This window comes from Typopeltis vanoorti, chromosome 11 (assembly GCF_054136105.1).
Source record: "Typopeltis vanoorti isolate ZY-2024b chromosome 11, IOZ_Tvanoo_1.0, whole genome shotgun sequence".
In the NCBI taxonomy this organism is placed as follows: domain Eukaryota; kingdom Metazoa; phylum Arthropoda; class Arachnida; order Uropygi; family Thelyphonidae; genus Typopeltis; species Typopeltis vanoorti.
The window spans coordinates 98690975-98708497 of NC_143559.1; the positions used below are offsets into that span (position 1 = coordinate 98690975).

At 35.9% G+C, this 17523-nt stretch overlaps 1 protein-coding gene across 1 annotated transcript in view; it reads left to right on the forward strand.

Annotated features, from left to right (window-relative positions):
• Positions 1 to 1223: 1223 nt before the first annotated feature.
• The window catches only part of LOC150101873 (gonadotropin-releasing hormone receptor-like), a 177005-nt gene continuing 160705 nt past the window's right edge, over positions 1224 to 17523 (forward strand). The window contains exon 1 of the mRNA XM_090399922.1: positions 1224 to 1877. Coding sequence (XP_090256048.1) covers positions 1224 to 1877 — 654 coding nt within the window. The remainder of the gene's footprint in view (positions 1878 to 17523) is intronic.

Genomic DNA, 17523 nt, shown 5'->3' on the forward strand with positions numbered 1-17523 from the left:
TATTAAAATGACAATGATAATCTGCATGCTAAATACTAATTATGATCTTCTGTATGTTGAAATAATAACTTTTGTTAATTAAAGTAATGCTTTTTGAAGTTTAATAATGATAATTACTGCCTTTATAATAATATAATATAGTATAATATAATAAACTAATATAATGATAGATATTGTTCTAATTGTCTATATTAGAACAATACAAAATTTAATGTAGAACAATTCATATTAAATTTCGAGGCCCAGTTACACTTGTGTTTCATCCATATTGTCGTCAATATGTTAAAGGCACCAACACTTCACCAATTTGCACTTTTAAATGTTTAGGAAGCAGAAAATATAACCTGCTGATTTTATTTAATTTTTTTTCCTTTTTATTGGATAGCTTTCAGTTCTACATTATATTTGAACTATTGCTTTAGGATAAAAAAAAAAAAGCTTATTCTTTTCGCCCTTTTTAACACATTTTTGAGAACAACAGTACGTACTGATACATACACTCTATTTCCTTCTTGCACAGAGGTATTCTCTAACTGTATCCTTATTGTTCTTGAGAAATTCTCAAATATTTATCTTAAGTTGCAGTAGAACATATAAGAAGTAATTGTTTTCATTTTTACTAAACTATGGAAATTCTACATGGAAAATTGTATTTTCGGTATCACACTAATGTAATAACTGCTTGGAAGCGCACTCCAGATATCTAGTTTAGTCCCCTTTCATAGCCAGCATTTATCTAAATAATCAACTTCACCGTTTATTTACATAAAAACCAGTTCCCTCCACAAAATGTATTTTTATTGTACTCCATAAGGCAGTTCTAGCTTCTTATGGATTTCTCTGAAATAATTTAAAATTTTCTGAATACTTAAGTTTTATGTGGTGCGTTTTTATTTCCAAGGTCAAACAGGTATATTTTTTTATTGTTGAAATAAATAACAACAAAAAAGAAATTGACCTATGTTAAGATTCGCGTCATGTTACTAGTGCCAGCAGATGTCGCCACCATCAAGCACCGCTTTTGGGAGCAGTCGCGTTGATTACACATGTTTTATCGTCTGTGTGTCAGCTGTGCGTGTAATATATATCAACGGAGTAAACACGGATTGTGTACGGAGGAGATGCAATGCACGGGAAAGTGTCGTAATAGTTTTAAGTTGAACGGCGGCTAGTAGAAAATGGTCCCAAAAGTAACCCACGCGATCCCCTGAAGCCAGTTTAAGATGCGTGAGGGTAACTTGCTGTATTTCTTCACCACCGCGGCCGTAACTCTCACCGCAAAGGTTCATGTGGACGCCGTGAGGGAGGAAGTTCGCGATAACGAATTCTATCCGGCGGAGGTGATGACCTTGGAGTTCAACATCTCTCGCGTTGCTTCTGTAGATCTGCAACAACCTCCCTGCAACGATAGCGAAGTAGGATGCGAAGGGGATCGACCCCCGACCGAACCCGCACCTCAATTCGAGCTGTCAACTCTAGTTCGAGTTGTGATCCTGTCGATCATCGCTCTAATCTCCTTGATAGGTAACACGGCCACTTTAGCGTCCATTTACCGGGCTCGGTCTCAAAGTCGCTCTACCGTGTACTTCATGATCGCTCATTTGTCTATAGCCGATCTAATGGTGACCTTGTTTTGCGTAGTTGCCGAAGCTGTGTGGACTTATACCATACAATGGCTTGCCGGAGAGGTCCTGTGTAAGCTGGTGAAATACTTGCAGATGTTTTCGCTCTATCTTTCCACTTTCATTCTAGTTGTGATTGGATACGACCGTTTTACAGCAGTTCGCTTTCCCATGAAAAGAGCAAACATTAAAAGACATTTGAAAAGACTCGTAGCAGGGGCGTGGTTGTTCAGTGGAATCATCAGTATACCGCAGGTAAGTAAATAGAACAATATTTTGTGTAAGTTAGACTCTAATGAATACTTTTTAATGTGGGCTTCAATTTTCTGTTACGTCTGTGTAATAGAGCAATATTCGGTCTGTTTAAATCTTGTCAAAAAGAAAATAAATAATAAACTGCGCGGATTTCTTCAAGAAAGATGTTAATCGATCTAAGAATGACTTGCAAATTTCTGTTTTCACCCCCTCTAACAACGACAAACTAACCTTAGAACATACCTAATTGACAAACATAATATTCATCTATCATAGGATTAATTACTTCGATGATGATTTTAAAAGCTCCGCCATAATCATCTGCAGTTCTTGAATCTTCTTCATTCTCTTATGCTTTCTTTCCTAGATGACCATTTTTTCTGATATTAGTTTTCTTGTTATCATTTTAAAAAGTAATATATGATCTTAAAATGTCTGAGTTTATTATTAGACTGATATAAACCATCTAAAATTCTTGCAACTTATTTGTAGACAGTATTATCTTGTTATAAATAAATGTTCAACGAAAATGTAGCAAATTAAATGTAATAACTTTTAGTTGAGTATAAAACATTTGTAAGTTTTTTGCTTTTATCATATTCAATAATAACTAACTAATTAACAATTTGTTTAATCATTTGTCAGCCTGGTTACTGGAAACATAAACTGGTTCGCATTTGGTCTTTAGTGCAGGATTTTTTTTTTTTTTTTGGATTCTGTAAAAATAAATAAATAAATATAAATAAAGCCAAATCCTCCCCCCCCGCCACGGTACTTATACTAATCTATGAGAGCTTTACAACGTTTATGGCTGTAATTATCGTATGATTATTTATTTATTTATAATATAATATAATAACGAATAAGTAATCCTTACCCATACACGGTAACTCCAAGGGTAATAATTACCGCATCTCACAGTCGATTCCAATCCCGTACTCCAATCATTTGTCAAAATCAGTTTTCCAAAAATAAGTCACCGTACTGTAATATTCTAGTTTTTCACGTATTATAAATTGCTTTACAATTAATGTAAAAGGTGTATTTATAAAACACTATATTTAGAAAATATTTTTAAATATTATATTCATAAAATAATTTTAATTCACTATGTATTACAGTATAAATAGAAATTAATATTTAATTAAGTTTTTAATTATATAATAATAATAAAAAGTTAAATAGAATACTATTAAACGTATCCATAATTCATATCCATGTACGTTCAGAGTATAAAGAGTTCAGAGTTTTTTTTTTTTTTTCTGATTTAAACTGAATAGTTCCCGAAAAATAAGAATTATAAAATGTTCTTCAGAAGATATGTCATTTTATATTTTTATTACAATTTCATATATATATATATATTACTGCAATGCAAGAAATTAGGGAGATTGGGGGGGATTTGATTTGATACTATTTTGCTAAGTTGCAAAAAAATTGTCAATTTTTTTTTTTTTTTTCATTCTGTCTTCACGAAGTAGCGTTGTGTTTTAAAAACTTTGTTAAGTATTCTTATGACTTACAATGGGGGCATTCCCAAGAGAGGTCATTACTTCAAAACTGAGCAACTCCTTTTCTTTTCTTTTTGCGTAGCGATAATGTTAAAACAGCAATTAATTTTTTTAATAAAACTTCAATTGCCTGTTTTGAAATTCGAAATTCTTATTTATTTTCAAGGCAGAATTGGAGTTTGGACACTCATAGGATATATTAATTATACAGAATAGACCAATGGCGTTCGTTTTAATAATAATAATAATAATAAATGTTTTTTTAAATATATTTTATTGATTGCTAAAATATTTATACGTACAATAAACATTTTGTGTGACATTGCATCTTATAATTTTATAGAGTTTAGCATTAAGTGCTGCAATTCCTACATTGGATTTCAATTAAAAATTTTAATAATACTTTTTTGCCTTTATATTATGTATTTACAACACATGTTCTTCTAATATTAACAGTGAAGATTATACAGAATTTTTTGTATAATTTTTTATTTTATTTTTATTTTATTGTTTTTTTTAAGTTTGAGAAAGAATGATTATACATACAAATTTCTGTATTTGCTTATAAGGACTACTTGTAGATGAATGAGGCAAGTTAATCCCACCTACTTCGAAGCTTGGGTTAGCTTTTATGAAGAGAGTGGGATTTAGCCTTCACTATTTGTGTTGTTGCCACTGTTTATGTATGGGATGTAGGCATTGGATGCTAGTGATTTGTGATGTGTATATTAGTGTCAATGGTTTCTTAACTTTGTTGATATATTTTCCAGAGTTCGTTTTTTAATGTTCTGCAGTTATCTATGTGTTTTAACTTTCTTGGTAGGTTGTTGAGTTGCGTGGTTATCTGATGTGATCTCACAGAAGACCCGTATGAGTTGTTGAAGGGTATGGGGATGTAGAGAGTTGTTGTAGGTCGTGTTATACGATATGTGTCTTTGTTGTTTCGATAGATGATGTTGAAGTAATTCCTTGTTAATGTCATGTAGTGTTTCAGGTTTTTAATACTCAGAATTCTGTGTATCGCCATGTGCTTGTCGGATATTGGTGGTTGCGTGTAAGGTGTCCAGATCACTGTTGACACGATTTTCCTGTGTAGTCTTTCTAATGTTGTTAGGCGGCTGTATGATGTATTTGCATAGACTGTTATTCCATATCTGAGTAGGGATTCGCAGATACCATGATATAGGAGTTTTTTTATGTTGGGTGGAATAATGTCTTTAGCACTTTCATTGCCAAGCTGAAAATTGGAATTTCGTGTGGTGGCCAAATTTTTTTATATTTTTTATTTAGTTAGCGACGTCCACGCGATGACACGTGATCGGCCGTTTGGTGAGCGCTCGCATCGCGCGATATCGCATGACTGGCAATGAACATTTTAACTTGGAAGAGTTTTGCTGCGATGATCCGGAGTTTGGTGTGTAGGTATTCTATATGTTTTGTCCATTTAAAGTGGGAATCTATATAGAGACCGAGGTATTTTGCGTGTGTTACAGGTTTGATTTCGGAACATTGGCAGGTATTTTTGTTGTTAATGCAGCGGTATGTGTGACAATGTTTCGATAGTGATGCAGGGCGTATGATTCTTGGGTTGTGTATTATCAACATCTGTGTTTAGGTGCGTTGATTAGAATTGCGTTTTGGTGGAAGTATGTTGTGATTTCGTTTAGGTCTTGTTGTGCTTTGCAGAGAGCTGTGTTAATGTCTGTGTGGATTACTAGTAGTGCAGTGTCTTCTGCGTATTGAAATATTTGACTTCTTATGGATATGTTATGAACATCGTTAATGTACATGTTGGATAGAGTGGGTGATAATATGGCACCTTGAAGTACACCGTGTTTTATTTGTATGCCCCGACTGTGACATGTACCTATTTTTGTTACTTGTGTTCTGTTTGAGAGGTAGTTCTTGAACCATGTATGAAGAGTTTCTATACCTATTGAGTATAGTTTGGTGAGTAGTATGTCATGTTCAAGTGTGTCAAATGCTTTGGTTAGGTCCAGCAGTATAAGGACGGCGTACTTGTTATTGTCGAGAGCTTTGTTTATTGTGTCAGCGATGTCTTCTAATAAAGTAATGGTGCTTTTTGTTTTCTGAAAACCGTATTGGTTTTGTGAGATGATGTTGTACTTCTGTAAATAGTTCTGTAGTCTGGTGTGTGTTATATTTTCTAGAATTTTTGAGATGACTTGTAGTGTAGCTATTGGTCTGTAGTTCTGAGTATCGTTTCTTTTTCCGTGTTTGTATATTGGCGTATACTGCAATTTTTAGTTGTTGTGGAATAATGCCTGTGTCGAATATTATGTTCATGAGTTTTAAAAGTATTGGATTTATTTGTTCAAAGTTTTAATAATAATAATAATAATTATTATTATTATTATTAAATGCACGCTACAAACTGAATAGATTAATGTAGCTACATTACAAAATGATAAAACTGATCCTTTGGGAACAAAGAGACAATAACGACTTTATATACACTGCGATGTCAGAACACAAAATACTGACAACAAAACATTTATGTCACTATGCAGCTTTGCTAAAACATTATTTCGATGCCAACTACAGGGCAGTCAGAAATACATACCGTATAACAAGACCTCAGACAACTAATTATATCACATATAAATATAATAATCACTACGGAAAGGCCACGCGAAACTTCTACATCCCAGACATGATAAACAAATTATCTTTTGAATGCGGAAATCTTACGAACTAGAAGAGCCTCCAGTTTAGCGACGCATCAAGACATTCCAAGTTGTCGCGCGCGCGCGCGCGCGTGTGTGTGTGTAATCACTACGGTTGCAGTGGAAATCAAACCAATTAAACATAGATTTGATTTCATAGCTTCCCAGCACAGCAAATAAACCAATAAATAATAACTGGTGTTATCCTCAGATAAGCTCACAAATAAGCTTCGAGGATGAAAGCTGAGAAAATACATCTAATCTCATCCAAGATAAAAAAAATAAATAAATAAAAGAAATAAATAAAAAAAAATAAATGTATCATATGTAATAAAATGCATGTAATGTACATATCACATGTAAACAAATGTATGTAATGCTGTATTATATGTAATGATAAGTATGTAATGTATCTATCATATGTTATAAATTATTATAATTATTATTGCGAAAAAAAATTATTATTATTATCAGTATACAGGAATGTATCAAATGTCAAGAAATGAACGTAATGTTGTATCATACGTAATGATATAACGTTATCTATGTAGTGATTACGTTATATCATATGTAATAAATTATTATTATTATTAAAAATATTATTGTTATTATTATTATTATTATTCCATATCTACACCGTAATTCCTATATTTCAAAATTTCAAAGGAGTAAATCAACTGGGAAAGTTATATTCCATGTAAACATGAAATATCCTCAATGTCAATGTGCGTTTTTATATGAATAATTAAGGTCATTATTATAAGCATTTTAGTATGGATAATTAACATTATTATTATATCATTAGTATTACTATTTTGGTAAGAATAATCAATATATATATATATATATATATATATATATATATATATATATATATATATATATATATATATATATATATATATATATATATATATATATATATATATATTGGATAGATGGGTGAAGCAAGAATGCTTTACATATTCCCCGTTATCTATAGAAGAAAATGTATGGATGGAGTAATATAGTGCTATAAGCTATGATCATGGCAGGAGGGTAACAGCAATAGCCGAGTCTCAGTTAAAACTTGATTGGCTGCAGCATTGCCGTCCATTACCCTCCCTGGGTACCCATTTTAATCGCCTCGTACGATATGCATGGGCTACAATGGGACTATTTTTATTTTTATTTTTTTGGCTAGATGGGTGAAGCAAAAATGCTTTTCATATTCCCCGTTATCTGTAAGGAAACGTATGGATAGGGTAATATAGGCCTATAAGCTCTGATCATGGCAGGGGTAACAGCAATAGCCGAACCTCAGTTAAAACTTCATTGGCTACAGCATTGCCATCCATTACCCTCCCTGGGTACCCATTTTAGTCGCCTCGTACGACATGCATGGGCTGGTATGTAAGTAAAGCCCTCTGCAAAAATTAAGACGATCCCCAAGACCATTCTCTACGAGTGGTCGAAAGATCGCCCAACTTAGCGTTGCTTCCACTAGTGACGCCCCCCCCACCACTGAGCAGAACAGCTCATATTCCAGGGAAAAGCATCAATCGACAAGGCCCCTCATGGGCCATGCCGGAGAACACCCTCCCCAGAGAGACTCAAAATGCTCTCTCGGAGCAAACCCCAGGAAATCTAAGCCTCCCCCACCTCACCGGGAGCAAAAGTCCAGAAGAAACCTAAGAGAGCGAAATTCTGCGTCCCAATTTAGTCGCCTCTTACGACATGCATGGGCTATAGTAGCTCTATTCGTATCCCGGTCACCACACGGGGAAGTGGGGCTATCCTTATGGTCCTTATAAGGACTGGTTTAAAGGGGCGAAGCAAGAATGCTTTTCATCTTCCCCGTTATCTGAGGACAGTGTAGGGATAAGGTTTGAGCTATTAAAGCTCTGATCATAGCAGGAGGATAACAGCAATAGCCGATCCTCAGTTAGAACTTCATTGGCTACAGCATTGCCATCCATTACCTTCCCAGGGTTTCATTTCTCCTCCACCTACCACTCCCCGAAGTTGGGCTATCCTTATAAGGACTGGCTTAAAGGGGCGAAGCAAGAATGCTTTTCATCTTCCCCGTTATCTGTAGAGGACAGTGTAGGGATAAGGTGTTATTGAGCAATTAAAGCTCTGATCATGGCAGGAGGGTAACAGCAATAGCTGTGCCTCAGTTAGGACTTCATTGGCTACAGCATTGCCATCCATTATCCTCCAAGAGTATTGGATTGAATGAATCAATCACCGCATCTCACGGTCGGTTGATCCCTTCGAAGTTGGGCTATTGATATCGACAGCATTATTTATACGAAAATTATTAGTGTATAACTTTGTACAAGTCCTTACATAAAATAACAGATGGCTAAAATGTAGAGCCGAAAAATCCCGATTTGATATACGTAATACACTGCGATGAATGATGTTATGGATCCAGACATATTTTATAGTCCAATACCGAAATGATCGTATCTTCGGCTGTGGAGCCTTGCACTACGTAAACGATGTGCTGTTCCCAGGAGCCCGTATATTCGCCCAATAAATCATAAGCTCTCTGGTAAATATCAGAAACCTTTTGAAATTTTACTATAAAATATGACTGGATCCATAACATCCTGTGTTTATTATAATTTATGGCTTCCTACTAAGCTGCCATAGCTCATAATGTCATAACCATATTGTTTGTTTCTCTATCTTGAGAGTAAGTTTTGTTTTGTTAGCCTACGTAGGTATATTTAAACAAAATGTAAACCATAAACATATCTGAGAAACTTTTAAAAAGTAAAAGTGATGAGAATACATGTCTTTAATGATTCAAATAAGCACATTATAGCTATGGAAACTAAAGTTAGATATTAACATGGCAAATATTTAATGATTAAAATAAGCACATTATAGCTACGGAAACTAAAGTTAGATATTATTAACATGGCAAATATAATAACATTGCACTTACTACATTACATCATTAAAGAATCATTTGTCAAAATCAGTTTTCTGAAAATAAGTAAAACAAGTCCTTATAAGGACTGGCTTAAAGGGGCGAAGCAAGAATGCTTTTCATATTCCCCGTTATCTGTAGAGGACAGTGTAGGGATAAGTTTTATTGAGCTATAATAAAGAGCTCTGATCATGGCAGGAGGGTAACAGCAATAGCCGAGCCTCAGTTAGAACTTCATTGGCTACAGCACTGCCATCCATTACCCTCCAAGGGTATTGGATTGAATGAATCAATCACCGACTATGTAAGTAAAGGTGAAATCTCAAAAATACGGACGATCTCTAGGCCACTCCATAGTGGGCGAAAGACCGTCCTAATCTCAGCGTTGGTTCCACTCAGTGACGGGCTCCCCGACCACTGAGCAGAACCGCTCAAATTCCGAGGAAAATAATTCACCGACACAGCCCCTCAGCGGGCCGTGCCGGAGAACACCCTCCCCGGAGACTCAAAGTGCTCCCTTAAGGCAAAAACCTTAAGAGAGCGAACTCAAAAACTCATCGCCCAAGGGGGTAACAGCAACAGCTGAACCTCAGTTAAACTTCATTGGTACAGCATTGCATTGTTGCCATCCGTTACCCCCAAGGGCATTAATGAACCAATCACCGACTATGTAAGTAAAGGTGAAATCTCAAAAATACGGACGATCTCTAGGCCACTCCATAGTGGGCGAAAGACCGTCCTAATCTCAGCGTTGGTTCCACTCATGATGGGCTCCCCTACCACTGAGCAGAACCGCTCAAATTCCGAGGAAAATAATTCACCGACAAAGCCCCTCAGCGGGCCGTGCCGGAGAACACTTTCCCCGGAGACTCAAAGTGCTCCCTTAAGGTAAAAACCTTAAGAGAGAGCGGACTCAAAAACTCCTCGCCCAAAGGGGTAGCAGCAACAGCCGAACCTCAGTTAAACTTCATTGGTACAAGCTTTGCGTTGCTATCCATCACCCCCAAGGGCATTAATGAACCAATCGACTATGTAAGTAAAGGTTCAATCTCAAAAATATCGGACGATCTCTAGGCCACTCATTCGTGGGCGAAAGACCGTCCAAATCTCAGCGTTGGTTCTACTCAGTGAAACTCGATTACCGAGCAGAACCGCTCAAATTCCGAGGAAAATAATTCACCGACAAAGCCCCTCAGCGGGCCGTGCCGGAGAACATCTTCCCCGGAGACTCAAAGTGCTCCCTTAAGGCAAAAACCTTAAGAGAGCGAACTCAAAAACTCATCGCCCAAGTGGGTAACAGCAACAGCCGAACCTCAGTTAAACTTCATTGGTACAGCTTTACGTTGCTATCCATCACCCCCAAGGGCATTAATGAACCAATCGACTATGTAAGTAAAGGTTCTATCTCAAAAATATCGGACGATCTCTAGGCCACTCATTCGTGGGCGAAAGACCGTCCAAATCTCAGCGTTGGTTCTACTCAGTGAAACTCGATTACCGAGCAGAACCGCTCAAATTCCGAGGAAAATAATTCACCGACAAAGCCCCTCAGCGGGCCGTGCCGGAGAACACTTTCCCCGGAGACTCAAAGTGCTCCCTTAAGGCAAAAACCTTAAGAGAGCGAACTCAAAAACTCATCGCCCAAGTGGGTAAGAGCAAAAGCCGAACCTCAGTTAAACTTCATTGGTACAGCTTTGCGTTGCTATCCATCACCCCCAAGGGCATTAATGAACCAATCGACTATGTAAGTAAAGGTTCAATCTCAAAAATATCGGACGATCTCTAGGCCACTCATTCGTGGGCGAAAGACCGTCCAAATCTCAGCGTTGGTTCTACTCAGTGAAACTCGATTACCGAGCAGAACCGCTCAAATTCCGAGGAAAATAATTCACCGACAAAGCCCCTCAGCGGGCCGTGCCGGAGAACACTTTCCCCAGAGACTCAAAGTGCTCCCTTAAGGCAAAAACCTTAAGAGAGCGAACTCAAAAACTCATCGCCCAAGGGGATAAGAGCAACAGCCGAACCTCAGTTAAACTTCATTTGTACAGCTTTGCGTTGCTATCCATCACCCCCAAGGGCATTAATGAACCAATCGACTATGTAAGTAAAGGTTCAATCTCAAAAATATGGACGATCTCTAGGCCACTCATTCGTGGGCGAAAGACCGTCCAAATCTCAGCGTTGGTTCTACTCAGTGAAACTCGATTACCGAGCAGAACCGCTCAAATTCCGAGGAAAATAATTCACCGACAAAACCCCTCAGCGGGCCGTGCCGGAGAACACCTTCCCCGGAGACTCAAAGTGCTCAAGAGAGCGAACTCAAAAACTCGTCGCCCAAGGGGGTAAGAGCAACAGCCGAACCTCAGTTAAACTTCATTGGTACAGCTTTGCGTTGCTATCCATCACCCCCAAGGGCATTAATGAACCAATCGACTATGTAAGTAAAGGTTCAATCTCAAAAATATGGACGATCTCTAGGCCACTCATTCGTGGGCGAAAGACCGTCCAAATCTCAGCGTTGGTTCTACTCAGTGAAACTCGATTACCGAGCAGAACCGCTCAAATTCCGAGGAAAATAATTCACCGACAAAACCCCTCAGCGGGCCGTGCCGGAGAACACCTTCCCCGGAGACTCAAAGTGCTCCCTTAAGGTAAAAACCTTAAGAGAGCGGACTCAAAAACTCATCGCCCAAGTGGGTAAGAGCAACAGCCGAACCTCAGTTAAACTTCATTGGTACAGCTTTGCGTTGCTATCCATCACTCCCAAGGGCATTAATTGAACCAATCGACCGCATCTCACGGTCGATTGATTCTTCACGTCCCAAGTAAAACAAATTTTTGATTTGTTTTACTTATTTTTTATTTATGCAGTAAATTAAATGGTGTATTAAGAATTGTAAACAAATATTTTGAAATTAATAAATATTCTAAATATTTTACTATTTTTCAGTTACTCTTATTTTTTTATTTCTTATTTAATATAGAAATTTTCTGATGATAAAAAAACCTTTGAAAATAAATAAACATAACGAAATAAGGAAATCGATTTACAAAGTTTAACGCGTGGAACCAGAAAGTTTACATTATTGCACTTTGTCTACCACCAAGATAGAAGCATTTTCATTCTTAATGATGCAGATTCGCTTCGTTCATGTAAAGTTTTGTGGATTCGTTTTTATGTAGCTCGCAGTGCTCCTAAAAGTTACGCATACAAACTTCTTCATTTAATGATGCAACCCTGTTTTATGCTTTGTTTGTGAGATCGTTTAGTTGAAATGCTTCGCAGACTTGTTTTGCTGATAAAAATAAGCGTTGCATTCAGTTTTACATATCTAAGCAACTGTATGCATACAATGCATATTTAATAAATACGATAAATAATTTCATTGCAAAATTGAAACTTTATTTTTTATAGTCCATAGATAATGTCTGATTTCTGTCTGTTCCGTGAAATAATAATAATGATAATTAAAATAATTCAGTAATCGAGTAATTAAAAGAATGATTATTAAGTACATTATATTTAACTAACTGATTATCCTCATGCATGGAATCATGAGCAATACTTTCTAAATGTAAAACAAATTCCATCATATTTATAAATGAAGATTACTGAACCATACAAAGATTCAGAACCGAGACGCCAATCACAATCGCTTCATCGGATGATTATTTATATACAAATAATATTTCTCATGTTACAAATATCCAAAATGTACTGTTTTTACATAAATAAAACTCCATTATGGAGTATCCCTCCCGGGTAGATTTTTTAATATTTTTTTTATCATTAGTTGAAACTTGTATTTCCCTGAACTAGAATATTTTTTAAAATTCTAAGGAGTTGCAATTACCTGAATTTAAATAATTTGATGTTCTAATACTTTTGGCAAGGCAGTATATATAAATTTCAATGTTCTGGAAATTTAGTTATTACTATACTGTTGCTTATGTGTAGTATGAAACAAAATGATATCGGCGAATAAAATCTTACAAATGTGCACGTAATGTTTATTATTATTATTATTATTATTATTATTATTATTATTATTATTATTATTAGTAGTAGTAGTAGTAGTAGTAGTAGTAGTAGATATTAATATATCTACAGAAGTACAACATCACCTCCCAAAACCAATACGGCTTCCAGAAAACAAAAAGCACCATCACATTATTAGACATCGCCGACGCAATAAACAAAACTCTCGACAAAAACAAGTACGCCATCCTTATACTGCTTGACTTAACCAAAGAAGCATTTGATAGACTTGAACATGCCATACTATTCACCAAACTATATTCAATAAGTATAAGAGGAAAACTGCATACCTGGTTCAGGAACTACCTCTCAAACAGAACACAAGTAACAAAAATAGGTACATGTCACAGCCGGGGTATACAAATAAAACACGGTGTCCCTCAAGGCGCAATATTATCATCCACTCTGTTCAATATATACATTAATGATGTTCATAACATATCCATAAGAAGTCAAATATTTTAGTACGCAGATGATGACACCGCACAACTAGCACTCCACACAGACATCAACACGGCTCTCTGCAAAGCACAAGACCTGAATGAAATCACAACATACTTCTACCAAAACGCAATTCTAATCAACGGCACCAAAACACGGATGCTAATAATACACAATCCGAGAATCATGCACCCCGCACCACTATCGATACATTATCACAATACCATTGCATTAACAACAAAAAACCTGCCAATGTCCCGAAATAGACCTAATACAAAATACCTTGGTCTTTACATAGATTGCCACCTTAAATGGACAAATCATATAGAATACCTACATGCCAAACTCCGCATCATCGCAGCGAAACTCTTCCAAGTAAATGACATTATTCCATCTAACATAACAAAAATTCCAATATCAAGGGTATCTGCGAATCCCTATTCAGATAAGGTATACTAACAGTCTATGCAAAGACATCAAACAGACACCTAACAAAATTAGAAATATTATAAAGGAAAATTGTGTCGACAGTGATTTGGACACCTTATACACAACAGCCGATACCCGACCAGCATATGGCGATACACAGAATCCTGACCATTAGAAATCTGAAACACTACATAACATTACTCTGGAATTACTTCAACATCACCTATCGAAACAACAGAAACACATATAGTTTAACATGACCGACAACAACAACAACTCTCTACATCCCTACACCCTTCAACAACTCATATGGTTTTTTGGCGAGATCACATCAGATACCCACGCTACTCAACAACCTACCAAGAAATTTAAAACACATAGACAACTACAGAACATTAAAACACGAACTCTGGAAAATATACCGACAAAGTTAAGAAACCATTAACACTAATATACACATCACAAATTACGTACATCCCATCCATAAACAGTAACAACAACATAAATGGTGAAGGCTAATCGCACTCTCTTCATAAAAGCTAACTCAAGCTTCGAAGTAAGTGTGATTAATTCGTCTTACTCATCCTCACGTAATAATCCTCATACCGACAGTATTATGAGGATTACATACAATTCGAAGTAAGTGGGATTAATCCGTCTTACTCATCCTCACGTAATCCTCATACCGACAGTATTATGACGATTACATACAATTCGGTTTCATCAAAGGTACTGATGACAAACCATTATGTGTTATTTGCTGTGCGGCATTTTCAAACCAGTCTATGAGACCTTCAAAATTGAAGCGACATTTGGAATTGAAACATCCGAACTAGTAATAAACCAATAGATTTTTTTATAAATAAAAAGAGAGAACTAATAGCTACCAAGAAGACTATGTCTTCGAATTTTTCTCAGGGAGCTCAGTCTGAAAACCTTGCAATCGCTTATCAAAATTAATTGCTGAAACTGGTTATCCTCACACAGTTGCCGAGAAATTAATAAATATGCTGACGCTATCAAATAACACAGTGAAGCGTAGGATCATGGAGATAGCAGATAATATCGAATAAACTGTCGTAGTGCAAAGGAGTGCAAATTTTTTTTTCCTTGCAAGTCGATGAAAGTACAGACATATCGGACATTGCCAGTTTAATGTGTTTTATGAGATACGATTGTGACAATGCAACTCACACAGAATATCGTTTTTGTAAACCTCTGACATCAAGAACAACAGCTGAAGAAATGTTTAATTTGATTGCAAATTACATCAATGAAAAGAGCATTGAATGGAAGAAATGTGTGAGACCGAGTAGCGAAGGAGCCCCGCGCAATGGCAAGCGCACGTACTGGACTTTTTTTCCGAAGATCAAAGCCGTAGCACCAGACTGTTTATGGGTGCATTGCAGCACTCACAGAGAAGCATTGGCCGTCAAAAAGATGGCGTTGCTTTTAAATGCAACTATGCAAGAGTGTGTACAATTTATAAACTTTATAAAATGTCGTCCATTGAATTCAAGAATATTCTCTGCGTTGTGCAAAGAAATGGGAAGTGAACTTGAACATCTTTTATACTGCGAGGTGCGATGGCTGTCAAGAGGGAATGTTTTAAGAAGACTTATTGAAATGAAGGATGAAGTTTTAATGTTCTTAGACCAACATCCCCCAATGGCTAGAGATGTAATATTTGAATTCAAAGACAGTCTTCATGATGTCAATTGGTTGATCAAGGTTGCCTACCTTTGTGACATTTTTGATTTTTTGAATAATTTAAATCTGACATTACAAGGTAGCAATGGAACTGTATTTAAAGAGTAAGAGAGAAGGTGGAAGCTTCAACAAAAAACTCAATTTGTGGTCCTGTCGTGTGGAAGCAGGGAATTACAAATCTTTTACAAAGCTAACGGAATTACAAATAGAGTATAATATGAGTTGCATGCTGGATAAGATTTCAGCTGTTATCAAGGAATATATGCTAGGACTACAGGCAAGTCAAGGAATATTTCCCCCCAATCAACAGCAACAAAAGCATGGATAAGGAACCCTTTTACAGTGAACGCAGAATCTGAGACAGAATTGCAGATTCAGATATTGAATCTATATTTAAACTATCGTGTGATACGGCACTCAAAGACATCTTCGACACAATACCACCGATGGATTTTTGGCTGTCTTGCCGTCAGGAGTACCCAGTTTTAGCAGAAAAAGGAATAAAATTTCTAATTACCTTTGTCCCAACCTATAAGTGTGAAACAGACTTTTCAACACTGGTTTTTCTGAAAAATAAATATAGAAACCGATTGGAAGTCGAACCGGATTAGAATAAAGTTATCATATTTTCCTCCAAACCTGAAGTTTCTAGTTAACAAACAAGAGCATCACACTTCTCATTAATAAATTACTTGGCTTTAGTTTAATTTCTTTATATTTTTGTAAGAGTAAATGCTTCTTTATTATAATAATAATAAATGAAAACTCTATGAACATTCAAATCTGTTTTATTTTACCTATTGGGCATAAAAATTTAGTGGGTTACGAAGATGAAGTATTAAAATAACCCGGCCATTGAAAAAAAGTTTGGAAAACCTTGTCGTACAGCATATAGTCCAAAAAAGGACTGGGAGATGGACTGAGTCCTCGACACTTTTCCCGTCATCAGAAGGAAGAAAATCTGTGTAGAAACGTCTAGTCATGGCTGAGTAACGGCAATAGCCGAGCCTCAGTTAAAACTTCATTGGCTACAGCATTGCCATCCGTTACTCTGGAAGTTCTAAAAAGGACTTTGTTACCTCTACACCTTAAAGATCCTCTATTCATATTCATACAGAATATAAATAATAAATAAATGTTATTCATATTTATAAAAGTTATTTTAATTAAAAAGGTGTACTTATAAAACAAATTTAATTTATGAAAATTATAACAGAAATAAAATAATATCTAAGAACTACATATTTTATTGTCTATAAGATATCTAATTTTAATTTATAAATTAAAATTTTAAATTATATTTAAAAATCTTAATTGATGTGGCCTAAACTTTATAATTATGCTACTTCAGTCATTGAATCATTTACGAAATGGTTTTACGAAGGTTTACGAAGTGATGGTCATAATTGAGATGAAAAAAAAAAAAAGATATAGCGGATACGCTCTCCAGCCAAAAGGTTGCTGGTTCAAACCCGCATGATCTCGCCGTGGGCATGGATGTTTGTGATTGTCTGTGGAAATACCAGTGGTGGTGGTCGGAAGTAGATGGCGCTGGTGTAGTTACGGTCAGTTGGTTGAATGAGTGGTGGAGACAAAGCATGTGCCCGCCCCCCCCCTCGATGAGTCTTGGGACTCCCTGGAGGTGTCAAATAATATTATCTCAGTTTTTTTTTTTTAAATTAAAATGGTAGTTTCGGCAAATTTTCACTTATATAAATTTTTCTAGTTTAAACATAGAATTCTACCAATATCAATATATTTATTTTTCTTCTTTTATTTCTTTTAATGGTGTCTAAGAGAATAAATGATTTTATTGTATTTTTATGTCTATTTTGTAAATATTAGTAAATTACTGGATGAATCATATCAAATACATTACTAAAGTTTAGTATTGAACACTTTTACA